Source organism: Ipomoea nil, unplaced genomic scaffold (assembly GCF_001879475.1).
Source record: "Ipomoea nil cultivar Tokyo-kokei standard unplaced genomic scaffold, Asagao_1.1 scaffold0656, whole genome shotgun sequence".
NCBI classification, from domain to species: Eukaryota; Viridiplantae; Streptophyta; class Magnoliopsida; order Solanales; family Convolvulaceae; genus Ipomoea; species Ipomoea nil.
Genome location: NW_017617084.1, coordinates 1,948,042 through 1,975,925, shown reverse-complemented (window position 1 = coordinate 1,975,925; position 27,884 = coordinate 1,948,042). Strand labels below are relative to the sequence as shown.

The following is a 27,884-nucleotide window of genomic DNA, read 5'->3' as shown; positions in this document are numbered from 1 at the left end:
CAGAATATAAAGGACTCAATGTAATAAATACAATAAATGTATACAACTGTTACATCCGTTACATTCCGTTACAAATACAAATGTCCATAAATAGTGGTTTTATAACAAATTTATAATTTTTGCTTTACAATAGTTAAATTTCTTTTGTTATGTGTAATTAATTGATTAGATTTGTATTAATGATATATACTTTTTAATTCTAATGGTATTTAGTGTGCACAAAGTTGTGTGGACCATGGTCTACCTTCTGTAATTACTTTTGTTATTATAGTCTTCTTCATAGTCAACAAGTTGAAAAGCTCCAGGTCATACCCACTACTTTCTTTTATAATATTAGCCAAATTTTGAGCAATTACAAATTAATGTTGTGCAATTGACAAATTAATTATGTTATGTGTACTTAATTTTTACGATTGTTAATTATTGGAATTAATTTTTATTTTAATGTTATATTTTATATCACAGCAAATTATTTCGGCAACTCATCATCAAGGAATAATGCTGCTCAATGTAAAGAGCAACCTACGGCAACTAATCCTTCCCGAATTCCTTTGGAGGATGTTTGTCTCAAAATATCACACCATTGAGTAACATCACTAACGGTAAATCCCCTAAGATGAATTGATATACATTCATTGTGAATTTAAATATCCTTATAGTTTTAATTCTTAAAAAATGTTTGTCAAATTAAATGTTATAATTACAATGTAATTCATGGTCCATACAACTCTACGTGAAATTGTAATTGCACTCATTTGTATTCATATGATTTACTTTTTAATATCAATTTATAATTTTTGCTTTACAATAGTTAAATTTCTTTTGTTATGTGTAATTAATTGATTAGATTGGTATTAATGATATATACTTTTTAATTCTAATGGTATTTAGTGTGCACAAAGTTGTGTGGACCATGGTCTACCTAATAATTTTTCCACTAAAATGTAATACTTATACAGTGAAATTACAATTTGATCTTCTAGGCTAGCATAAGTAATAATGTTAGGTGTACTTAATTTATAATATTTTAACTTCTGTAATTTATTTTGTTATTATAATGTTCTTCATAGTCAACAAGTTGAAAAGCTACATGTGATACCAACTACTTTTTTTTTTTTATAATCCCCTAAAATGTAGGGATTTACATTAATTGTGACTTTAAATATCGTTATACTTTAAATTGGTCTAATATTACGTATGTGTACAGTAGGTTCGTCCAAGACACAAATATTCTCAAGTAATTACCAGCGATTTGTTTTTGGAGATTTCCAAAAACCTATATCAACCATAACACAAGATGAATTTGCAATTCGTAAACCATTACATAAGTTTGCAATTGTAGAAGACCATGTAACAAAAAGAGACTTGCTATCTACCTTTGAAGATGAATGTAACCCTAAAATGATCGAAGCCCCAAATCAGTACATAGCAGGTAATAATAGTAGCTGCTGCTTTTTGAAACAACTATAAGCAAAGTAAAATTGAAAACCTTCAACTATTCAAATTGATTTATAAATGTATTTGTAATTTCAGATGTGGATATATCGATTAACGATGTGAGGCAGACCTCGGATATTGGGACATCCTCTGGTCAACAACATGGTATAGATATTTGGTTTATAACTTCATAAAATATCAATCGGTATATAATTTTGTATATATCTGGTTGCAGGTCAATACTGCGATTTTGGTGATGCAACAAATAAATGCATCCATTGTGGGGCTTTGTTTTGGTTTGAAGAAAGGAAGAAGAATTTGTCAACAAAAGCATCGCCACTGTTTATGTTGTGTTGCAACAATGAGAAGATCAAGTTGCCGGAGAATAAGTTGCCACCAAAAGGTATATTTGATCTCTTTTTCGGCAATGACGAATTATCAAAAGAATTTTTACACAACATCAGGACCTACAACGACATGTTCTGCTTCACATCCATGGGAGGAAAAATTGACAAGACTGTGAACAAGGGAGGCGCACCTCCTATTTTTCGATTAAGTGGACAAAACTATCACCTAATGGGCAGTCTACTTCCAGAAGAAGGCAAATAGCCTCATTTTGCTCAGTTATACATATACGACACGGCAAATGAAAAGAACAACCGTATAAATGCTGTGAGGTAAACAAGTTTGCGTAATTACACATTACATACTATTTGTTATCTAAATAAATAGAATTAATTTCACTTTTGGTCCCACGACTTTTGAGTTCTTATCACTTTTGGTGCACAACTTTAAATTTTTTCAATATTGGTGCCTAACTTTGTTATTTTTATCAGTTTTGGTCCTTCCAGCCAAATTGACGGTAAAATATTTCTGGATTTTATATTTTAGGGGCAAAATCGTCATACCATGGAAAGATCTTCAATATTTAAATAAAAGAAAAATCATATTAAGAGGAAAAGAAGAGTTTGCCAATGGTCGAAACTATAAATCCCATAGATCTGTCTGGTTTCTGTCCGTCTTTCCCATTATTCTCATCGATCAAACCCCTATAGATATGATTTTACAGTGATTTTGTTTAGATATTGAAGATGTTTCCTTGGGATGACAATTTTACCCCTAAAAATATAAAATCCAGCAACATTTCGCTGTTAATTTGACCGAAAGGACCAAAATTGATAAAAATAACAAAGTTAGGCACCAAAATTAAAAAATTTTAAAGTTGTGCACCAAAAATGATAAAACATCAAAAGTCGTGGGACCAAAAGTGAAATTAATTCTAAATAAATATCAATGCAAAGTTTTTGTTGTTGTAGGGGTAGTGGTGAGCAAGATGACATTCAGGTAGAAATAGTGAATGTCATTCAGAAAGACCTCGATGAAAATAATGTTTTGGTTAAGTCTTTTCGGATGGCTATTTCTGAGCTGGATATTAACCCATGCGCCGAAGTCAAAATAAAGTTGTTGGGAAAACGAACTAAAGATGCGAGGACATATAATCTGCCGCAAGTGTCTGAAGTAGCAGCTTTAATTGTGGGAGATCTGGATACCAGTATTGGCGAGCGTGATATTATTGTTCAATCTAAGGGTGGCCACCTACAAAGGATAAGTGAATTAAATCCTTCATACTTACCACTGCAATACCCTCTTTTGTTTCCATATGGCGAAGACGGTTATCGGGAAGACATTGCATTCACGAACGCAGTAGGCAAGCGTTCTTCAGGTGGTAGGCAGAGGATTAGTCCCAGGGAGTTCTTTTGCTACCGCATACAGTCTAGACAGTCAGCTCCGAGTACCATACTATTTGCAAAGCGGTTGTTCCAACAGTTTGTTGTAGATGGATACACAATGGTTGAGTCTGGAAGACTAATTTATATAAGGACACACCAAAAAAGCCTAAGGTGTGAGAGTTACAGTGGATTGACTGATGCTTTAACAAGGGGTGAATTAAGCCCCGCAGCCCAAGGTCGCAGAATAATACTACCTTCAAGTTTTACTGGTGGTGCTAGATACATGATACAAAACTACCAAGATACAATGGCAATATGTAGATGGATTGGATACCCAGATTTATTTATAACCTTTACATGCAATCCAAAGTGGCCTGAGGTGCAACGCTTTTTAAAAGATCAAAGGTTGAAGGTAGAAGACCGGCCGGACATAATTTGCCGCTTATTCAAGATGAAGTTGGATGCCTTGATAGCTGATTGTCGAAAGAATAAACTATTTGGCCCTGTGGCGGGAGGTAATATTTGTTATTTTATTTTAAATCAAGTTTGTTATAATTTTATTTAATTACTTAACCTTATGATGTTTATGTCTATGCTATTGCAGTTATATATACAATTGAGTTCCAAAAGCGAGGTCTTCTGCATGCTCATATATTGTTTTTTTTTGGAGAAAAGTAAAGAAGTTATGCAAGTTGTTACTCTAGACAACATAATTTGCGCAGAGATTCCAGATGAAAAGAAAGATGCAGAGTATTACCAAGCGGTAGAGGAATTTATGATGCATGGTCCATGTGGAAAAGCGGGGACCAATTCTCCATGTATGGTAAATGCGCGATGCTCTAAACATTTTCCTAAGAGATTTGTTGAGAGTTCTACATTTGATGACGATGGTTACCCGGTATATAGAAGGAGAGATAATGGCACTATAGTTACAAAGAACGGGATCGCCTTGGACAACAGGTATGTGGTACCGCACAATAGATATTTATTGCTTAAGTATAAGGCTCATATAAATGTCGAGTGGTGCAACCAGTCACGCTCAATCAAGTACCTGTTCAAGTATGTTAACAAGGGTCATGATCGGGTGACAGCCGAATTTTACAAAACAAGCAATGATGACGAGAATGTGAAAGCAATATATGAGATTAATATGTACTATGACTGTAGGTACATATCCCCATGTGAAGCAGTTTGGCATCTGTTTGGTTTTGATATACAGCTTAGGGCGCCTTTAGTGGAAAGGTTAAGCTTTCACCTTCCTAATCAACAGAGTGTAATATTTGCAGATGATGATGCTGTTGAGAACATGGTTAATAGACCTACCATAGCACATAGCATGTTTTTGGAATGGTTTAAAGCAAATAAAACATACCCCGATGCAAGAGAACTTACTTATGTTGAGATGCCAACACGATTCGTTTGGAAGAAAGACCTTAGAAAATGGCAGCCATGGAAAACAGGCTTCTCAATCGGACGTATATTCTATGTCTCGCCAGCTACTGGTGAAATTTTCTATTTGAGGTGTTTGCTGAATAAAATCCGTGGCCCTAAAAGTTATGAAGATATTAGGACTGTAAATGGGCGTGTTATGCAAGGGGTTTAGTTGATGATGATAACGAATATGTGGATGCAATAGATGAAGCCAGTAATTGGGCGTCATCAGATCAACTCAGGAGATTGTTTGTGACATTGCTAATGAGCAGTTGCATGGGGAAACCGGAAATAGTTTGGCATGTTGTGTGGCAACATTTATCAGACGATGCACAATTCAACGTCCGTAGACAACTGCAGAATAGAGGTAATCGTACATTTTTCAATTTATTTTATTATTACTGATAACCCAATATTAAGTCAAGTTTAACGTAGGTGTGTTATAACACCAAATTTTTATATATACTTATGCAGATTTTGTGTTGACCAATTCGCACAAGATGAACTTTGCCTTAGTAGAGATTGAGAAGCTATTATCTACTCATGGTAAGAGTTTGAAGGACTATCCTGAAATGCCAACGGCAAATTTTGGTGCCTTAAACGTTATTGCAAATAGGTTTATTCAAGAAGAATTAGCATACGATTGTGGCGAACAGGAGAAAGAAAATCAGGAATTGGTAAGGCAGTTAACAGAAGAACAAAAGGTCATATACAATGAAGTGTTAACTGACATTGATCGCCAAGATGGGGGGTTATTCTTCGTTTATGGTTATGGAGGGACCGGTAAGACTTTCTTGTGGCGAGCACTTTCTTCCGCATTAAGGTCTAGGAGTGAAATAGTGTTAAACGTTGCCTCTAGCGGCATAGCTTCGCTTTTATTACCTGGTGGGAGGATTGCACATTCTCGGTTTGTTATACCAATAGCTGTTAATGAAGATTCCACATGCAACATACGTCACGGCAGTGAACTGGCAGAGCTACTTGTGCAAACCAAGTTGATAATATGGGATGAAGCCCCAATGATGCATAAATTCTGTTTTGAAACCCTAGACCGGACTATACGGGATCTGTTGCGCTTCATAAATCCAAGGAGTTCTGATATGACATTTGGTGGTAAAACAGTTGTTTTTGGTGGCGATTTCAGGCAAATTTTACCAGTCATTCCAAAGGGTACTAGACCGGATATTGTTCGAGCCAGCATTAGCTCATCATATCTCTGGAAATCCTGTAAAGTCTTAAGGCTTACTAAGAATCTACGTTTGAGAAGTGTTCAATCAGAAAACGAGGGCAAGGAGATCGAGGAATTTGCAAAATGGATAGCTAATATAGGTGACAGAATAATTGGTAGTCAACTTGATGGTGAGTCCGAGATTACTGTGCCAGAACATTTGTTGTTGAAGTGTGAGGATGACCCTATTGCTACAATTGTTGATAGCACATTCCCTAATTTCCGACTGGGAATTGGCGATTTGTCATATCTTAATGATAGTGCAATTTTAGCTCCAACATTGGATGTGGTAGATGCCGTTAACCAATACATGAATGATCATAGTCCGACTGAGGGTAAGACATACTTGAGTTGTGATTCTGTGTGTAAGTCAGATGCAAATGTTGACATGTTAGCGGATTTGCACACTCCGGAATTCTTGAATGCCTTGAGATGTTCTGGAGTACCAAATCATGCTTTGACTTTGAAAGTTGGATCACCTGTTATGCTATTGCGAAATATTGATCACACACTAGGATTATGCAACGGTACAAGGTTGATTGTTACAAGGTTAGCTGACCACGTGTTGGAAGGCAAGATCATGTGCGGTACAAATGCAGGAACCAGAGTATTGATTCCTAGAATGTCACTTACACCGTCAGATCCAAGATTGCCTTTCAAATTTCAACGAAAGCAATTCCCTTTGATGCTATCCTATGCCATGACAATCAACAAAAGTCAAGGACAAACACTTGCTAAAGTGGGGTTGTTGTTGAAAATACATGTATTTAACCATGGACAATTGTACGTAGCTGTTTCAAGAGTTAGTAACCCCAGGAGTTTGAAAATTTTGATTTGCGGGGAAAGTGTACCATGTCTTAGTACGACTAAAAATGTTGTGTACAACGAAGTCTTCAATAATGTATAATAACATTCCACAATTTATTATTTAAAATGTACTATTTTTTAAATACTATGTTTCTTATTCTTATTATATTATACGTAATATTCAATGTACTATATAGGTAGCCATGCATCACATTGTTTCAACAATGAAGTCTTCAACAATGTCTAATAAAATTACTAAATTCATCAATGTGTAATAAAATCACAAGTTTTTCATTTCACATTTATTCAGGTTCAAATAACTATATACTATACTGTATATATATCATACTATATATATAGCCGCGCATCGCGCGGGTGCACCTACTAGTATGACAAATATTGGAATAGTACACCTTTTTACCTTTTCACCTTTTTTTTTTAAGAAGAAGAATAGTGGTAATGGGAAGACAGGAAGTGCATGTTTGCCAAAAGAAAACCTTCACTTTTGGAGAGATATTCATGTTCCAAATAACAGACCATTCGGAGCGGAGGGGGGGGGGGGGGGGGGGGGGGGGAGGGAGACTAGAGAAATCATGAACCTGAGCTTTATAATAGCTTTTAGAGTTAATTTCACTTTTGATCCGATGACTATTGGGGTGTTGTCAATTTGAGTCCACAACTTTCAAAATTAACAATTTAGTACCATAACTATTCAACTTTTATCAATTTTAATCAGTCTAGTCAAATTTTCGGTCAATTGTCGCTGAAATATTTTAATTCAGTGTTAAAATGAAAGCTAATTTGTGAACCATTGTTTGAATTAATACAGAGGCATGTGAGATATAGATAAAAATTGGCCGACAATTTGACTGGACCGACTAAAATTGATACAAATTGAATAGTTAGGATACTAAATTATTAGTTTTGAAAGTTGTGGATTGAAATTGACAACACACCAATAATCATAGGACCAAAAGTGAAATTAACTCATAGCTTTTAATAGTGAACTCCCATCTTTCCTCCCTAGCCAAAATAAATTTGCCTTCCCTTACAAGCAGGAAGGGGGATATTAGTAATCAGCCTCGCATCCCTGCTGTTAAAAATGTCATGTCATTTATGATCTCCGCATCCCAAGTAGCATTCTGCCCACTAATAATGTAAGAAACAATTGCATTCTCCAAGTAGGGAAAAAGGTGAATAGTCACAACAACATTATCACTATCAGAGAGCCATCTAACATCCCAAATTATAATATAATTACCATTCCCAACCCTCCACCTACTATGTCTCTTGATCAGTGTTGCAAAAATCACGCCTAAGCGCCCGCGGACCATCACGGCTGTAAATCAACAGATTTCCGACCACCTGAAAGTGGTCAGAAATGACCTTAATTATGTCAGAAATGCCTATTCCGACCTCTTCTCTGACCAATTTGGGTATCCGAAAAAATCCCCTCGCTATTTTCAACCACCAGAGAAAGTGGTTGGAAATAGCGACAACTTTCTTAAGGCCGTCAAAAAAAATGGCGAGGAAAATAGTTGGGCGGGTCTAGATTTTTTGACCATCGATGGTCAGAAATTTTGACCACTTTGGTGGTCGGAAAACTTGACGTAGTCATTTCGCTACAGAAGATCCCTCTGTAGTGAAATATATATATATATATATATATATATATATATATATATATATATATATATATATATATATATATATATATATATTGTTACAAGCTGATAAGATATTTCTAAAAAACATATACAAAACATATAGACATTTCATACACTTGAAAAGTATCCATTCATGAATATACAGTTAAAATTTAACACAAGTCAATCTAGAAAGAAAAGACAAAAACTATGATACACGAATGTAGTTCTTACAGCTTCTTCATCCTTGGGAACTTCAAGTGGTCTAAAAAAGTTGAAGAAACTGTCACGATGTTCAGTTTTAGTCATAGGCTTGGCGTTCTTAGGCCCCTTCTTAGGTTTCTTCTTCAAGATCTTCTATGGCAGGAATTTTCCTAGATGCCACTCTATCTCACTCCTGCAAAGTGGACATATAGTAACTCCTTAATACAAAAAAAAAAAAAAAAAAAAAAAAAAAAAAAAAAAAAAAACAATTAGAACCTCAGTTACCCTCTCCAAGGGTTCAACTGCCTTCACTTACAAGGGGAAATGAAATTTCGCCACATCCAACCACATATGATCGACCTGAGCCAATTGCACCTTCTTCATATCCTCTAACACTGTTGGTATGACAACCCAAAAATTATTTTTCTAAATTTTATTTTATAAATTACAACATAATTATTTTTACTCCTTTGATTTTTTTTTTTTAAACGGTGTATGAATTAAATATTTTAAATCGTGATTTTTAATCAATTCAACACCAAGAAGTAGCCTATTTCGAAAATCCTAAGTTTCAGGTATATCTATTTATCAAGTTTTGATCCAAAAAGTCAATATGAGTGAAACCTGAGAGGAACATGTGAAACCTGAACCAAATGTTGTAGTTAGAAATACCTTTATAGAAAATCTATTTTAACCCCCAAGATGTATAAAATTATTTTATGCCTTAGCTTGATTTAAAAGAAAAAGCCTGATGATTTTTACAAGCCAAGAAGGAGCCTGATATTTTGGAAAGCCATTTTACCATTTTGCCCTTATCAGCCAAACTTCCCACATAGGGTTTTGAACCCATATATAAAGAACACTGTTCCATTGACTTCTCCTGATCTCTCCATTTTGGCCTCCTTCAACCTTAGACAACAGAGTCTGATAGAGAGAAGGGAAAACACAAAGGTGAAGGTGGGAATCTCTGAAGAAGGAGAAGAGGGATCCACACTAGAGAAAGCCAAGCTCAAGGTATAAACCATGGATTTCCAAAACTATAATTTTAGTATGATAAATGATAGATTATTGAGATTAGATGTTTAGAAATCTTAGAGAATAATTGTTGATGAGTTATTTGTCTGTTGATGATGTTATGTGTATGATTTATGGTTGTCTGGAAGCATTTTTTGAAGCTCTGAGTTGTATATTTGGAGAAGAACACCTCTGGTGGACACTGTCAGTGCACCAGGCTTACCTTGCGGCCCTAGCTAACGGATCTAGGAGAGATCTGCTGGCTAAGACCGTGGCCCAACGGGCCTGAGTGACGGATCCCATAGGGATCTGTCACTCTAGGCCGTTGTTTGGTGGAGCTAAGTGACGGGGTTTCTCAAGCCCCGTCACCAAGCTCCGCCAGGCCAATTCCAATAGATGTCGGGCCCTTTGAGGCTCAACCATGTGTTGTTTCGGACCGAGATTCGTGGGCCCTTGAGGCTCAGTGAAGTATTATATTTGCTTCTGTTCACAAGAATGTGTAGTAGTTGTGCTATTTGCTTTGTTTAACCCTTGAATAGAAGATTTGTTGAGTTTATTGAGATTACTTGTTTAAGGCAGTGTATTTCCAAGTTTTACAGTAAATGAGCATTTTAGCATATTCAAAGCTTAAGTACAGTAAAGTCTTAAAGTAAAGCCTAAGCTATTTCCAAAACCTATTATCTATTTTGAAAAATCTATATCTATTTGCATTGAGAAGCTTGCATGATAATTAGATTTCCAATATGAGAAAGAGAAGTTATATGAGATATATGTGCATTGAGAAGTTTGCATGACATCTAGATTACTAGCATGAGAAAAGAAGTTGCATGTGCTATATATGCTATTTATATAAAGTGAGGAAAATCTATGATTTTGGAGGCCACCGTTAGGACTATATCCTTTCGGAATAACAGAGAAAAGATCGGTAAAGCCACCGACAAAGCAGAGAAAAGATCGGTAAAGTCACCGACAAAACAGAGAAAAGATTCGGCCACAGAGGACCGCCAGTTTATTTTTAGAAGTAACTTAGTCGATATTCCCGAGTTGCTAGGTTCGATACTACCCGCTAGGCTTGGAATCCTAGTCAAGGGATGTGCACACTAAAAGTACGATACCTGATTCTACAAAGTTATAAGAACCACGAGTACCTGTTCTGTGGGCGACATGAGTATTAGGCCGGCTAAATTTCCGAGCCCGGATAGGTCCATTCACGATTCGTGAAGTTCCTACCTCCCCCACGAGTTTGAGGTTCCGTAGGTACGGATGCGGTAGTTGTAGGGGAAACACCGTTCACTAGGGCTTCGCCGCGATGGAGTGCCTGCCTCTTAGACCCAGATTGAAAGAAAGAAGAGAAAAGATAATCATGAGAAAGATTGAGAAAGAATAAAGAAAGCAAGTAAGAAAGAAGAGAAAAGCGAGTCAAGTGACTCAACAGAAAGAAAGAAGGAAAGCAAGAAAGAAAGAAGAGAAAAGCGAGTCAAGTGACTCAACAGAGATCCTCCACAGAAAAGTATTTATTTTTAAAATAAACAGCGAGAGTACAAATATATATATATATATATATATATATATATATATATATATATATATATATATATATATATACCAGTAATTCACCCGCGCGATGCACGGAAAAAAATTATGTTATTATAAATATAAATAAAAAAATAGAAAAAATAAAATATTTTAAATTATTTAATATAATAATATTTTTGAGCTTCCATTGGTCAAGTATTTATTATTTTTATAGAATACAAATTTACAATTAAAATTATAATTATAATTATAATTATAATTTTGTATGGTTAATGTAATCTCTAATTATGTGCATATTCAAATAAACTTATAGAGATAATTTACATAATTACATTGATTTATTCTTAATTGTATTTCATCTATATTATAATTTTCACAATACAAATAATAACTAAGATAATTACATTTGGAAAGCAAATTTCAAATTTTGTATGTGTAAATTTAAACTCTAATTGAACACATTTTTTATATGATTATATAATATATAGCTATTTTATTTTTCAAAAGTATATTTTTTATATGATTATATAATATATAGTTATGTTATTTTTTAAATGTTGTGTTTTTTTTTTTTAATAATAATAAAGGATGTTGTGGCATTAATTGTAACATTAATTATTTCCCAAACCATATAGCTTTATTATATAAAGGATATATATATATATATATATATATATATATATATATATATAATATGCATATATAGTATCATACCTCCATTTATAACATGGCATAGCATATGACTTATTTGAATAATTTGAGAAGTATAGTATCATTCATTGTTTAAGTATTCGCATGAAAGCATGACTTTACTTGTTAAGCATAAGTTATTCCATTATCTATCTTGAAAGTATCAGCATGATTGTGAGAAGTGCATAGTAGAATATAGATGACTTATATCTGTTTACAGCATGGGAATTTGCATAAGTTTGAATTAAGTTAAAGCTTGATGAAGCTTGATGTTATGAAAATATAGGTTGTTGAGCATATAGAAGTATACTAATATATCTAATGAGATTCGTTGACTAAGTGTCTTGATTGCTTATTTTCATACTTGAGATTTGTGTATGAATGCAAACGTTTTTCAACCTATATTTATAGTACTTTACAGGGTTGAGTGGCTTTATACTTAGCATTAATTGTTAACGGGTTTATTTTCATACATGTTTTATAGCCCCTTTCAGGTGGGCCCAATGCATGAGAGCGCGCGTTGATAGACTAGTGTGTAGCTCTAGTGTAGTAGTTGCTAGACTAGTACCCCTCTTCCCTTAGATGTATTTTGCTGATGGTTGTAGTAAACTACTTTACTGTTGTTGGTGCGTAGACACCGGGGATTACTTCCCCTTTTTGTCGCTTTATTGAGTTTGACTCTTTGACTTAGTAGTTTTGTTAACCTGTGCAGTCACCTGCGAGTGGGTGACTGTGGCGTTGACATTCCCCTTAGTTATTGAATTCATTTATTATTCTAGTTTATCCAACCTACCCTTGTTTAATCCCATTTAAGAATGATTATTATTTGGGTTTTAGAGTTTAGAAAATGGGGTGTTACATTTGGTACCACCAATAGCAAAAGCTTCATGCGGAGAGAAATTACCCACAACATGACCACCAGACAAACTGCAGAAAGATCATTTAAGATGGTCGGTAATCCAAGAATGAGACACCAAATCTAACAACATATCCTTTCAAAAAAATAAAATCTAACAACATATTTTAAGGTAATGATAATTGGAATATAGTTGAAAGCTGAAAGACTCCATTTAGCTACATCTCTTACTCCTATAGAAAGAGGATTACACATTTACACCAATAAATACCTTAAAAAGAGCCGCATAGGACCAACAGCCAAGCCCTTCAAGGCACGAGCATTTACTCTACCGAAAACTAGCCACCCTGGCAATACAGGAATCCCTGGTCAATGTTGAAGACCAACTGTATAAAGAAAAGGAAAACAAATGGAAAGAAAATATTATGGCTTTGGCAACAAGAAATTCGAGCACGAGAAAGAATTGAAGAAACTAACCATTGAAGAACCTTGTCACCATAACCAGTATACATGGTCTAAAGTTTAGCAAGTAACATATCATCGTGGGTGTTGCCACTGTAGAGAAGTTGGACATAAGGATCAGAGAATGTGTAAATAAAAAAAAAAATGTGAAATTAAGGTGATGTAAGCCAACATGTCAATGATATTACCTTGCAGTAAGGGGGCTGCTATAGAAGTCCCTTATAATAGGATTCCTCTTATCATCACGAGCACCAGCACACTGCAAGTTTCAAGTCAGAATACATAAATATCTAACAGAATGCAAAGAAATTTTAAAACATGAATAACATCTTTTTTATATAACCAAGGGGCCAAGTAGTTTGCTCCACAAAGGTCAAACAAAATTAAAGTAAACCAAGTTAAGCACCCACATCACTCAATTTTTAAAGAACCACTAGAAAATGTGCTTCTGTTTCTTCTCTTTTTTTTACATTCTTGTTAGTGATACTCTATATATACTTCAATGGTATATATATACTCTATATATCTATCGTTTTACTTAAAATGATAGGTGTCTAGTTATACGGTACTAGATATATTTATTATGATTCTGCAACTTACTCAGAAGTCAGAACATAGTTATTAGACACCATGCTGACCAGATACCTCTTGGCAAGAATAAGAAATGGAAAATATGATAAATGCATAAGGTGATGTTAATTAGAATTTCAGATAAACTGTTTGATTGTCTAAACCATAGATGCCATGGCAGATTTATTCAACAATGACAAAATTTACTTTATTTAGGTCATTATTTCTACAATTTGTGAAATAAAATAAAATTTAATAAAATTTAATAGTTTAATACAAAGAAAAAGGAGAGGAAATGAGTTAAAATGACTCTAATATGTATTTAAGGTGATTAAGACCACGAGAGTTCTTACCAAGTTTCATCACTAATAGATTTAAATAATAGAATCACATAAAAAATTCTCTTTTCTATGATGTCAACTGAAGTTCACCAAAGAACAATCAGGGAAGACAAATGTTAAAAGCATCAATTGGATATTATGCATCTATAGACTACCTGAAAAGTAATGCCAGCAGTTGCATTCCACTTCGGCTCAAATGGGCGGCTGTATTCTATCCCAGCTGTTACACGTCCTATAGTTAGACTACTATTGTCTGGTTGGTTTCTATGAACAAGTGTGTCAGGTGTTCTCGAATTCTAGTTACAACATGAAATAGAAATCAGTTTGTAATGATATATATGAAAATTATAGTATTGAACCATATAATACCTGAACCATGATTGATCTTGACGTTCTTTTATCATCTCCTTCAATCCATGGGTCTATGTATTTTATCCTATATATTGAGTCAATCTGCCCCCTCTCTAGTGACAAATTGAGTTTCTAGTTTCTCCCAAAAAGATTCTTATGGTAAATGGCACAACTGCATTTTAAAAAAAATCCATGAGCATAACCTTGGAAGTAAAACTACTTGAACAAGTCGGGTGGTGGAACCATGCAAGTTTAAGAGGGAAAGAAATAGGCATCCAATTTTCTATCTAAAATAACACTTAATTCCATGCAAAACAAACACAAAGTAAACTTGAGAAATTATCCATCTTTCAGCAACAAGTTTGGTAGAAAGTTTATTTTCCTGTTTTTTTTGTTTTTAAAATTTTCCAGTCTTAAGGGTTTTCATGTAGGCACATTACTGTCTCCAGGACCATGGAAGTACAGTGGAAACAAGAAAAAAGCATTTGTGACAATAATGTATCATAACATCACACAAATAGAAACAAATAATAGACATACTTCCTATTCCAGAGTTGAAACATGTAGACATAATGCATTATCCAAAATAGAGAAACTCTTATATAGTGCTTGTGCAGAAATGACCAAGGAATGGAATTACACTACTGAATTTTGATGCCAGTTGTAAGTTGTTGCTTATCGCCTATCTATGAGCGGTAATCTCCCGAGACACGATGTGAACTCTGTTCAACCAATTTGTCCCCCATCACTCCATCAGTATGTATAATTATTGAGAGATAAGATTCAGAGCAACCTTCAACTACGAGAATAAAAAAAATAGATAAACAGTACCTGTATTGCATGGAGAAAAAAAATAGTGAAATACCTTTGAAATTCTTAGGTTACAAGAGTCTTCTCGTCTTCAGTAACAAGCAAAGGAGTGATAACCTGTCGGATAAAAAGGATAATCAAGAAAGAGTTTAAAGAGGATTTGATATGGAATTTTGTTGTCCAAGGCTGTTGGTGGAAGCCTATTGATTATATAGACTGCATGAAGGATGCAGTCTCCCCAAAAATCTTCATGTAAATTAGCCTAGAATATAAGAGCCCTTACACTGACAATATATGGTCATGCTTCTTCTCAACAACACTGTTTTCTTTAGGGGTATATACACAAGATGTTTGGTGAAGGATGCCCTTGCTTTGGTAGAATTCCTCCATGAGGAATTCTTTCCCATTGTCAGACCTCACACATTTGACATTTCTCCAAACTGTGTGCTCACCAGTTCACAAAAAGATTGCACAAGCTGCTTAACCTCAGTCTTTCTTCTTATGAGGTAAACCCAAGTAGCCCTACTATGATCATCTCCCAATGTTAGAAAATATTGATGACCATAAATAGTAGGAGTATGATATGGCCCCCAAATATCATCATGAACAAGATCAAAGCAATTATTTGAAATAGAAGAACTAGGCTGAAAAGGTAGTTTTCTTTGCTTTGCAAAATGACAGCAGTCACAAGCAGTAGGTTTGTCATTACAAATCTTATTGTCTAAAGTATGGAGGAATCTAATTTTTCCTTCAGAAGCATGTCCCAACCTAGCATGCCAAAAACTATAAACATTGACAGTAGGTTTAATTTACAATGAGTAAAAACAGGGAAAGTAAGCTGATAATGACCTTTCTTCAGCTCAGCCATACTAATCATCCTTCCATGGTGTTGATCTTGTATAACACACTGATTATAATGGAATAATATGTTGCAATTGGATCCTCTTATAAGTTCATACAAGGAGACCATATAGTGAAATATAGGAACACACAACACATTCAGGAATACCAATTCAACAGATAATTGCATAGTCCTAATGTGGGACACTTGAGCATGATGTCCATTAGGTAGATCAACATATATTCCCTGTACTCTCTTGGAATTTTGTAATAAATGCACATTGCAAACAATTTGATGTGTAGCACCACTATTAAGAATCCACAAGAACTCAGGATCTGTCAAACTATTTCTAGAATTAGCAGGCTTACCTTCCAGTCTGCCATCTAGAATGAAGTTTGCTGCTATAGCATTGGCATGAGGAGCAACATTAAGAGGGGAATTGCTTGCTCTTTCTTGTTGCATGAATTCCAAGAACTTCCTATAATCCTCTTGATTAAAGGGAGAATTAATCTCTGAACTCCCAGCCTCTTGTAAGGAAACCTGAACCTGATAAGTTGATCCCATTAATATTTCCATGCCCTTGTTTCTTGGTTTCCTACCAGAAGGATAGTCATGCTTTTTGTAACAATTTTCAACATTGTGTCATGTATATCCACAGAAATTGCATAAGGTTTTTGCTTCATGGCTCTGATACCATGTTGGAAAACTCTGAGAAGAGTTTACAGAGAATTGAATGAAGAAGAGAATTGAAATTATCTAATTCTTTCACTGTTACAAAACTGTTCTATATAAACTAAGCAGGAAAGGAAAGGAATGCAAATAATTAGTTGCATGGAAGTTACATAGAAGTCTAAAACTATTTGTCTATGCTGGACAATGACATAACAGCTCTATGTGTTTGACATATTTTATTTTACTACTCCGTATTACATAATAATAATAATAATAATAATAATAATAATAATAATAATAATAATAATAATATTATTATTATTATTATTATTATTATTATTATTATTATTATTATTATTATTATTATTATTATTATTATTATTATTATGTCCTTATATGTCATTTTATCAATAATTAGCTAAGAGTATTTACTGAACACATTTATACAATTAGTTAATACTATTGACTGGTCAAATCAGCTAACTCAATTAGCTTATCAACTAATTGTCAAACACCCATCTAGGGATATTAATAGATCAAACATGAATAAGCATATGTTGTTCGTATTCGTTTGTTAAGATTTTTAGAGTGTTCGTATTTGTTTGGTAAGATTTTTAAATATTCTGTTCGTGTTTGTTCGTTAACATTAGTGAACATGTTCATAGACGTGTTCGTTAACGTTCACGAATGCTAAACAAACAAATATATGTACATGTTCATGATTATAATTTGTTCATGAACAACAAATAGTCTTTGTTCACGGACAATAACCAAACAAACAACATAACAACTATAAAAATAATACAAATAAGTTCAAAAGTAACATCTCTAATATAAAAGTCAAAATACAAAGTAAAAAAAAAAAAACACAAATTGTTTTTTCACATTAGTGTGGATTTTGCGGATATGTGGTGAATCAGTGATGGTGGATCTGCGTCGTTCCTCATTATTTTGGGTCTTTTTTTCATAACCTAAACTGAATGATAAATGATAAGAAGATAATTCATAATGACTTAATGAGTAGGACGGTAGAAGTGGTAGAAAAAATATAATTAAAATTAAAAAATATATGATAAATTAAAGTAGTATCTTAAAATTTAAAAAAAAAAAAAAGTGTACTTAAATAAGTATGTTCGTGAATAATTTTAAACGAATAGTAAACGAGCATGTTCATAAACATTATTAAATGAATAATAAACGAGTACGTTCATTCGTTCATGAACATTATTAAGCGAACATTAATGAACGTGTTCATGAGCTTTTAACAAACAAACATATAAATGTTTAAACTCTGTTCGTTTAACAAACAAGCACTAAAATTTGTTCATTTGTATTCGTTTATCTTAATATATAAATGAACACTTACGGACATTAACACAAGTAATTTATCAAAAATTCTGTTGCTAAGACCCCTAACCCCCTTAGTAATTAACGCAACTTTATTTTAAATTATAGAGTTTAACTATGAAGTAACACGTAGATTACATAACGACATGCATAGCGTGCCAATTGAATATTCAACTGATTCGATTTTTCAATATATAAACACCACCATATGTGAAAACTCAATACATTTTAAAATGAACGTATATAATAAGCCAGTTACTATAGCATATTATTAAAATAAATAAATGTTTTTTTTTGAAAGCAAAATAAATAATTGTTTAATTCAACAGTACACAATCGCATTCGTATAAACATAAGATTGATTTGTTGGGAAAATAGCATAAAAATAACATTGTAAGTGACTATTTTGTGGTACAAAATTACAAATATATGTGAGGTTCACTTCTGAATTGGGTCGAGTCAAAGTGGATTCAGGTTCTTCGTACTGAGACGAAGAAATTGATATATTGTACACTCAAAAGCGGATACTGAGTATTTGAAAGATTGATTCTCAAAGTAGACCCATTTGAATTGGAAAATGGAGGTGGAATGGCTCATAAGTAGCATTTGTCTTACATTGAAAAAAAAAAGCCGGGGGGGGGGGGGGGGGGGGGGGGGGGGGGGGGGGGGGGGGGGAAGAGGGAGGGGTGCAAATCAAATCACAGAATGAGCCTAAAAAGAGCTTGACTCGTGTACGCCGACACCTGTGGTCACGAATGTCGTTTGGAAAAGTGGCTAGCCTTTCGGGCTGAGTTATGCCTACTTTTCAAAAATTTTCCAATGATTTTAGTCACTGTCCGAGCAGTGACTACTCGACCTTGTGAGTGCCTACCTCTCGGACTTGGGGACTGAATGGTCACAAGGCGACTGACTATTCGGCCATCTAACCGTAAAGTCAGTTCCCGTAACCTTCCGAGTACCTTTCGAAAGTACCATTTGGAGTAGTTATCTTTCGAAATCGTAACCTTTCGGGTACATTTTGAAGGTACCATTTGGAGTAGTTACCTTTCAAACTACTCACGTTCCAACCGGATCCTAAGGATTGAGGTCCTGCCTGACTTGCCGGACTCCAAATCCAACGGCGAGGGCTGCAGCAGCATCGTTGAACCACATTTTCAAAATTAGAAGAAAGGATCAAAAGACGATTTTGCCCCTCAGATTATAGACTAAACGAAGGATTAAGTTTTTTCGACGAAATTTGACCGACAATTTGGCCAACGTGACAAAAATTCTATAGTTAAAGTACTAAATTGACACTTTTAAAAGTCAGAGATTAAAATTAACAAGACCTCTATAATCGTAGGACCAAAATTAAAATTTCCTCCTATTTGTGCTTGTTAAATTCGTGGAAATAATCTTCTCATATGATTATATTCCCAACATGATCAACATCAATCTCAACATAATTAAAATTATTCATAAATATTTATTGACTTTAATAATTGTTATATGAGTCAATATGTGATCACCCCAACCACATACCATTGGCCAATAGCCCTAGCCAACTTATTCTCCAAGCAAAAGCTAAAGTGTTAAAGCTAAAGCTACACACAATCGTTTCAACAAGAGGCGTATACAAGTAGGGAACATTACAGAAGCGTCGACCGCTTTCGCCTTATTTACCACTTATACCCCTCCCCATCTCCCCCACCTCACCTCACACACCGCTTTTTCGCTAAGACTAGTAGATATATATTCCGTCCACCTCCTAAATATCGCTGTTAATAATCTCAGTTTCTCTCTCGCATTTTTTCCACAGAAATCATCTCTTCTGCTAATCTCTCTGTTGCGCTCTCGCATTCTTCCGCGAATTCTCTCCTCTCTCTTGAAATTACTACGGAATGGCGAGACCTAATCAGGAAGCCGTCGACACATTCATGAACATCACTGGCGCCTCACAAGCCACTGCTATTCAGAAACTCGAGGTTGATTGCTTTTATTTTTTGAATTTCGCTATCGAATTTGCGATTCGATTGCTTTTTTTGATTCTTGATGTTTTGATTATCTTGCTCTGAATATTCTCGACTTTTGGCTGTCAATGATCTTTGCTTGTGTGAACTGCTTAGCTCGCAATTAGGGTTCGTAGTTGCGTTGTTTAGTTCTGATTTGGTTGTAGACTGGGAATTTGTATTGCTGTTGTGATAATGGAGAACTTGTTTGCGTATGTGGTGTTATTGTTGTTTTCCTTGAACTAGTCATAGGTATTGTGGTGTTTTATGTGTGAGATTATAGATGCCTAGTTAGATGCAGATTAAGTATCTTTTCTGTCGTTAGTAGAGCACGAACTTAGATTGACCTTGTGGAGGTCGTTCATTGTTAATAGAATATTCTTGATTTTTGGCATCAACTGACTGAGTACATGAGTCTCTGTGTGGGGTGGGGTGAACTATGGTTGGTAAGTGGTGAATGGAGGAGTTGGAGTTATCAATGTTGGTGCACTGCAGTTGAGGCCATGATGGATGGATCCCCAAAGGGGAGATATCTCACTAAAATCTCCATTTATGTCTTGACTTTACATTTGGAACTAATGAATTGAGTGTAGTGATTGACCTATTGGTTTTTTTAGTCTAATGAGTGTTTAGTGCAATTTTTTTTGGTTTCCATATATTGCAATTCGAGGGACAATGCAATTTGTTTGTATATTTGATTGTATTATCCTTGGTTTTTATTCTTTGGCCATATTGGAGTATTCATATGCTGTGCTATTCAGGAACATGGCGGGGATCTTAATGCAGCTGTTAATGCTCATTTCAGTGAACCTGATAGAAGCATGTGAGTTCATATTTTCTCCACAAGCTCCTCTTTTTCTGACAAAGGCACTTCTCTCTTGGATTCTTCATTTTCTTCTTTCAAATTAAGTTTGATGTATGTTCATTCTAATATTTTTTGTACTTGATATATTTATTTGTTATGCAGAAGACATGATGCAACTGCTGTTGCTCCATCTGAGGATGATGTTATGGACATAGATGATCCAATCCCAATTGCATCCCATAGACCTCCGTTTTCACATTTACCCTCCACCGGAAACACAAATCCACTTTCTCTTCTTGATCCTAACTTCACCAGAAGTATTTTTGATAGTGGTTTGGATTTTGCAAGAACTGCACCATTGGTTTCACATCCAAGAGAAGTTAGGGAGATCCCAATTGAGGTGAAGGATGGGGACGGGCATTCAGGTCATTCTGGCAGGGCTCCTACCATTGAGGATGTCACTGACACTGAGCACGCTCACGGCCCAGAAACCCACGGGACTGTCACAATTGATGATGACAATGATGAAATTCCAAATGTTCGAAGTACACAGACTTTTGGGCACGACATAGCAAGTGATAACATATTTGGTGATGTTTCTACTGCAATCCATCGCAGACCAAGTGCTCCTGAAATTAATATTTTGCCCGACTCCAATAATGATATAGAAGAGGAGATGATTCGTGCAGCAATTGAAGCTTCCAAATGGGATGCTGAAATGTCAAACCAAAAATTTGATGTCCACAGTGTATGTAACATAAACCTTATTCATGTGTGTTATTCATCCAGCTTTTGGGCTTCAATGTGATTATTGTGCTACAGGATTCAAGGGATGCTATGTCTCATCTAGGGCGTGCTCCTGTTGAGGATGATGATATTGCACATGCAGTTTCACTGTCACTGAAGGTTTGCTTTTCGTTTATATTTTCTCCCCCCCACCCCCCTCCCCTTTTTTTTTTTCCTTCTTAGACTACCATCAATTATTCATCATGTTGACATGGAGTTTGTCCAGACTGCAGAGCAGGAGAAAGCAAAGCATGAACTAGAAAGGAAGGAGGCATCAGGAATGGAAGTTCATAATTTGACTGCAGTGGATGATCCTGGGAAAGCAACATCGTCAAACACGAGGTAATCTTTGCAGCATTTTGCTTATTTAAAGAGACTAGTTAGCTCTTGTCAATATCGTCACAATCTTGACCTGCAATTGGTTTCTGCTCTATGTGTTTGTGCTTGAGGTAGAAGGGTATTTTTTGGAGGGGGGATTATGGTTCTTTTGAATAGTTATTTAAGTTGATGTAGGTTGGAGCTGGGAAGTACATCTATCAATGATGAGGCTGGAGATGTGGAAGAGCAGCCACTGGTTGGACGCAGGAGTAAACGTGCATCTTCCTCTTCTATTGATGCTGATAGGAATGAGGTAAATGAGGTTAGTCCAGTGTCAAGTCCCAGGCGTGGTGACAATCTTGACAATATACAGCACAATGGAGCTGATTACCCCACTGATGAGGTATCTTCATTTTCCTTCATTACTCTCTATATCATATGCATGCCATCCTATTTTGGTTATGTGATTTGAGTATAATGGTTACATTCTTTGGCATAACCTCCTTTCAAGTGGGGTGGCATCTCATCTGAGGAACATGATGAAGCTGTCATGCTTGAGGCTGCAATGTTTGGCGGTATACCTGAAGGGAGTGGGTTTCGTCTACCACATGTGGCACATCAGTTTATGCAGAACGGTTCAGATAGATCTGTGGGGCCTTATCCTTGGCAAATGCCTCGTCCACCATCTCCATCTCTTGTGGCTCAGCGTTTATTACGAGAACAGCAGGTTTGCATTTGAAACCCTTTTATTTCTTTTAAATTGTCTTCTTTTGACTGATTTTATTTCTTTGATATATTTAGGATGATGAATACCTTGCTTCGCTGCAAGCTGATAGAGAAAAGGAATTGAAGGCAAAGCAAGAAGCTGAAGCTGCTCTTGTGGAAGAGAGGCGTAAGGAGGAGGAATTACTAAAGAAACTGGAGGAGGAGCAGGTAAATTGAGATTGGAAACAAAGTCCTTTACTCTTAGCTTTAATTACTAGGTGCGAGAAGCAATTTGGTTAGCAATCTAAAAGTTAGATTACTTACTAATCATACCCTAAAGAATTTTATCTGACTGTGAATGCTTATTGAATAATGAAATGAAATGCACATCATCAATTTGTTAACTTATAAAAACTTGTGGAACTGCAACACCTTTTTGTTTGTCTGTGTATACTGGTGACTTTGCATCAGATTCACTGTTTAGAAAGTTCCTCGTATACTTGGACTTATGAGTTCATAAGAGTGTTATTCTAATAATTGATCAGGAAGCTGAGAGACAATTAGCAGCCAAAGAAGGTTCCTTGCCTCAGGAGCCAACCCCTGATGATGAGAATGCTGTTAACCTTGTTGTAAGGATGCCTGATGGCAGCCGGAGAGGTCGGCGATTTCTTAACTCTGATAGACTGCAGGTATGTATGCTCTGAAAACAAGTCTATTCCAGTGTTGGATTATGATGTGACTTGATTATTATTGTTTACACTGCAGTGTCTTTTTGATTTCATTGATGTGGGAAGGGTGGTGAAGCCTGGCACCTACAGATTGGTAATGCTTAAATGTTCAACGCTTTTATCTTTTATCTTTTTTTTTTTAAAAATAAAAAATAAAATGTTCTCTTTCCTTACTGTTTGTTCAATTTGCTGTCTCACCTCTGAAAGTGTTCCTTTAGATCTTGTGAGATCATCAAAGAAATGATATGCCCTGCTTGGTATAGAAATTATAGATTATGAATAATTGAAAAGCAACTCCAAGTTACTTATGGATTATCGACTTAAATAAGCTAAAATGTGTTTAGAGGGTATAACTAGTTGATAACATTAGCTGATTGTAGAAAGGTGTTTGGTAAATTAGCTGTTAGCTGATAGCTGTTTGGTATAATTTCTTTTCTCAAAAAGCTAATTGAAAAAGTTGCTTTGAGTAGCTTTTTGAATTTTAGCATTTTGGAGTACAAAAAACTAATTAACCGAACACTTAATTTTTATACCAAGTCAAACAACTAATAGTGGTCAAATAAGCCAAAAGTGGCCTATAGGCTAACTATTTTACCAAACAGAGCCTATATCTTTTCATAACATATAGGAAGTGGGCTATTTGATCTTTTAATCTCAGTTCACTGATAAGTTTTACTGTGCTTTTACACATTGTACAATTGAATTTTGTAAAGGGGAAAGCGGAATAATATCATCCATTTCTAAGAAGGTATAAATATACAAGGTAGTTGCATAGTGTGCTTATTAGTTTTATTAAATTGATAATTATTTTATTCGCAGGTGAGACCATACCCCAGGCGTGCTTTTAGCAGCGGAGAGACTTCCTCAACTCTGAATGAACTAGGCTTGACGAGCAAACAGGAAGCATTGTTTCTGGAGCTGATATAGGTTGTAAAGTTCTTCAACATTGCATTTACAAGATTTAGTTTCAGTGGGTTAATATATAGGAGGTTAAAAAAGATGGGGACTATATTGGTGGGTGAACATGGAGTGGGTGGCTGCTGGGTGCAGGTTGATGATAATGATGATTACAATGGATTGTTTTTGGTGCTTTATGATAACTATTCTTCTCCAAATCAAAATCAAATCAAAAAAATTTATGAAATTTGATGAGTAGTTGCATCCCAATTTCAAATGCCATTTCAGTGATTCATTGCCAGATGGATTAAGTAATAACTCGACGGATGCAGTATTAGGTGTTGGATGGCAGGTAACCAGGTACGTTCTGCTCTGCTCTGCTTTGTTCTCGCAACTGAAAAATCCCTCCTGTGCTGGACAGTTTGCTTATACAAGCATGTCTTGCCCTTGCCCCTGATCTAAACCATCCTTTTTGGGTCCCAATTTTAGTCACAAACACCTGAGCCCCTTCCTTCCTCATTATTGCCCAGTATCTCTTCTCAACCTCCCGCTTGTTTCAGCTTGTTAACATTCCACAGTTCTATTTAGTAGTTTCTGGGGACTAATGGGCTGTTTGGTTCACGGAATAGGCTTGGAATGACATAGCATTCCTCTATTCCTTTTATTTCCTATTTCGCCACTGCCACCACCACCACCATTGCCGCCATGGCCGTCGCCGCCACTGCCGCTACTACCACCACCCTAACACTGCCACCACTACTGCCGCTGCTACCGTCGCCGCCGCCACCACCACCACCACCATCTGCCACTAACGCCACTACCACCATAATTACATATTTTTATAAGAATATTTATGTCTTTTAAAACATATTTCATTTTTATTTTTTAAATCAACCAAACACTGTAATGTAATCCTAAAGTCTATTCCTTCCGCAAACCAAACAATAGAATACAATTCTTATTCTATTTCTTGCTTATTACATTCTTTATGAAATAACATTTCTATTACCTCAAACTAAAAAAGTAATTAGTCTTTTTAATTAGTAGCCTTACGTAGCGTCCATGCTCACATCATCAAATTAAAGACTGGACCACATTATTTCCGACTTGTGTGACGTGCTTGCCGTGTCAATAAAGTCTTGACGTCTGAAAAGTAAAAACCGAGTTAATACTATGGCTGAACCTGAACCTGAACGCATGCCAAACTACAATAATGTTCAGCCTTAGTGTCGACAGTCAAAACCCACCCAAACTTGGTGGGGAATATGATTTTTCGCTTTGACGGGGACTTGCTTTTTGAGTAATAAAATTGCAATAGTGACGATCAATGGTTTTATTTATTTATTTATTATTATTAATATTAAAATGATAATTTTAATTTTAATTGCTTGACTGACCCACACTTTTGACCTGGTTCCTAAAGTATGCTTGAACCCATCAAGTCCAGATGGCTTGTTTAGAAAAAATAATTACATCACCATCTTAGTTCAATCCTACAACCTTCTACAGACAATTTGCAATGCATATGGACTTTTCTTTAAGAAACTATTTAACACATTCCTGTCCAACTAATTCGTTATGGAGTTTATTTATTAATATAATAAATAAATAATTAATAAATACAAACAGTTGCAACACTTGTCACATCCATACTATATTATTTGATAATGAAAATTAATTTAAATAGCACTTTCCTCCCAATACTATAACTACTAAACCATGTCATATTTAATTTTAATTGAATAATCTTGTGTGAGATTGTCTCATTGTAAGATATATAATTTTTTTTTTTTATGAATATATATAAAAAATATTACATATTTCATTTTAATTAAAATGTATTATGCGTCTTATGTAAGTTTTTTTTTTTTTTTTTTAACCTAAAACATATTCTTCTAATTTTATCAAATTTAAAATCTCTAATGATATTTTATATTTTTTTTAAAAAAAAAACCATCAGTAATATCACAATCTCTTTGAATCTTAGTCTCCCTATTAGTGCATCCCTATTAGTGCATACCATCCATTCTCTCGTTTTGTGTAGGGATGGAAATAGACTAGGCGATGTTGAGTTTTGAAAAATTAGGTCTAAGCATGTTATGAGAATTTGAGGTCTGAGCTTGTATGTAGGTTTTTTTAAGCTCAAGTCTAAGCTTACAATATGTTTAAATAGAGTAAAAGACATTTTTGGTCCTAGACTTATAGTGGCACGGATAATTTTGGTCTTTAATAAAAAAATCAGATAATTTGTGGACACTCTTGAGGACAATTTTGGTCCTCCACCACTCTTCTCGTTAGATGCGCCGTTTGAGATGGGGTATTTGTGTCTTTTCATGCACCATCATCTTCATCTTCGTCCCCTTGGCCAGAAAAGTCACCGGACTCGAGCGTGACATCTCCTTTCTCAGCCGCATGGGCATCGACTTCATCTCCATCCTCGCAACTCTTGTGGTCGGCTTCATGGAAATAAAACGGAAGAACGCCGCCGCCCATGGAATAAGCGACAAAGCAGACACAATGATTCCCATTCCGGTTTTCTGGTTGGTGCCGCAGTACTGCCTGCACGGGATGGCAGAGGCCTTCATGTCAATCGGCCACCTGGAGTTCTTCTACGATCAGGCGCCGGAAAGCATGAGGAGCACGGCGTCGGCGTTGTTCTGGACCGCCATCTCTGCCGGGAATTACATGAGCACTCTCTTGGTCTCTCTGGTCCACAAGTTCAGCGCGGGCCCCGGTGGATCAAACTGGCTTCCGGATAACAATTCGAACAAAGGCAAGTTGGAGGACTTTTACTAGCTCATCACATTGCTGGAAGTCTTCAACTTTGTTTACCATCTTTTCTGTGCAAAATTCTAAACTTTCAAACCAATTCAGATCTAGAAAATGGAATGTGGTGGGTGGTGAGCCCAGGAAGGATGGGACGATTCAGCTTGCAAACAATGTTTAGTTTAATTTGATAATATGTGCAGTAATATATAAGATCAAATTAACTAGCATCATGCATTATGTTGCATGCATCTTTAATTTAATTTGGGCCAGGCCTTGATATGTACGTATGTAGCTTAATATGTACAGTTTGGCATCCATATATAGTTCTATACTAGCTCTTGATCTGAGGAGAATTACCTCGCCTATATATGCTGCAAAAGATTGAGGTTTAATGGTTGCATGGTGCAGCCTAGCTTATTCAGTCAACTCCAAGAACACAATATATAAGCATGCATTGTACTAGTAAATCCAAGTTCCCATTCATTCCTCCATGACAAATCCCCCGGTTTGTCCTTGCTGGGAGTTCCCTTGAAGGATTGTAGCATTGATTGGGTTACCAAAAGCAGATCCAGAATCAGTGAACGGACTAAACGATGAGGTAACTTATTCACCTTCAACCTTAGCTTCCTCTCTTCAACACATTCGTCTTTTCCCATTTCTCCCTTTCTGCACTCATGTTCAGATTATCTTTTCATAGCCACCAACGTCTGGTTTAACAAAGCAGAAATCACAAGGCAATGCCCATAGCGAACCGCCTCAAACACATTAAATGAAAGCTGTCCTTCCCACACAAGGATTCGGGGCTAATCCCAGGCTTGATGCATTGAGGGCATGCAAAAAATTCAATAGAAAACTTCAGGAGTTATTGGCTGATCACAGTGGCTCAATACGAGAAGATTCAGGCAGTCATGTAGA

The 27,884-nt window shown here is 35.6% G+C and overlaps 3 protein-coding genes and 1 pseudogene across 3 annotated transcripts; 3 read left to right on the top strand and 1 right to left on the bottom strand.

Annotated features, from left to right (window-relative positions):
• Positions 1–1,401: 1,401 nt before the first annotated feature.
• LOC109174729 lies at positions 1,402–8,657 on the top strand. Its single transcript, XM_019323983.1, has 9 exons — positions 1,402–1,432; positions 1,534–1,602; positions 1,673–1,956; positions 2,062–2,114; positions 2,754–3,682; positions 3,890–4,669; positions 4,804–4,965; positions 5,073–6,375; positions 8,516–8,657. The coding sequence occupies exons 1-9, from the start codon at positions 1,402–1,404 to the stop codon at positions 8,655–8,657; spliced, it is 3,753 nt and encodes a 1,250-aa protein (XP_019179528.1).
• A 105-nt stretch (positions 8,658–8,762) lies between these two features.
• LOC109174728 lies at positions 8,763–16,518 on the bottom strand (annotated as a pseudogene).
• Positions 16,519–19,587: 3,069 nt separating this feature from the next.
• On the top strand, positions 19,588–24,452 carry LOC109174751 (plant UBX domain-containing protein 8). The gene is made up of 11 exons (XM_019323994.1): positions 19,588–19,937; positions 20,723–20,784; positions 20,929–21,514; positions 21,589–21,672; positions 21,779–21,894; positions 22,066–22,273; positions 22,382–22,597; positions 22,672–22,803; positions 23,121–23,264; positions 23,341–23,397; positions 24,123–24,452. The coding sequence occupies exons 1-11, from the start codon at positions 19,854–19,856 to the stop codon at positions 24,228–24,230; spliced, it is 1,797 nt and encodes a 598-aa protein (XP_019179539.1). The 5' UTR covers positions 19,588–19,853; the 3' UTR covers positions 24,231–24,452.
• Positions 24,453–26,498: 2,046 nt separating this feature from the next.
• On the top strand, positions 26,499–26,996 carry LOC109174727 (protein NRT1/ PTR FAMILY 3.1-like). The gene has a single exon (XM_019323982.1). It carries the CDS (start codon positions 26,499–26,501, stop codon positions 26,994–26,996), a length of 498 nt encoding a protein of 165 aa, XP_019179527.1.
• Positions 26,997–27,884: the final 888 nt, after the last annotated feature.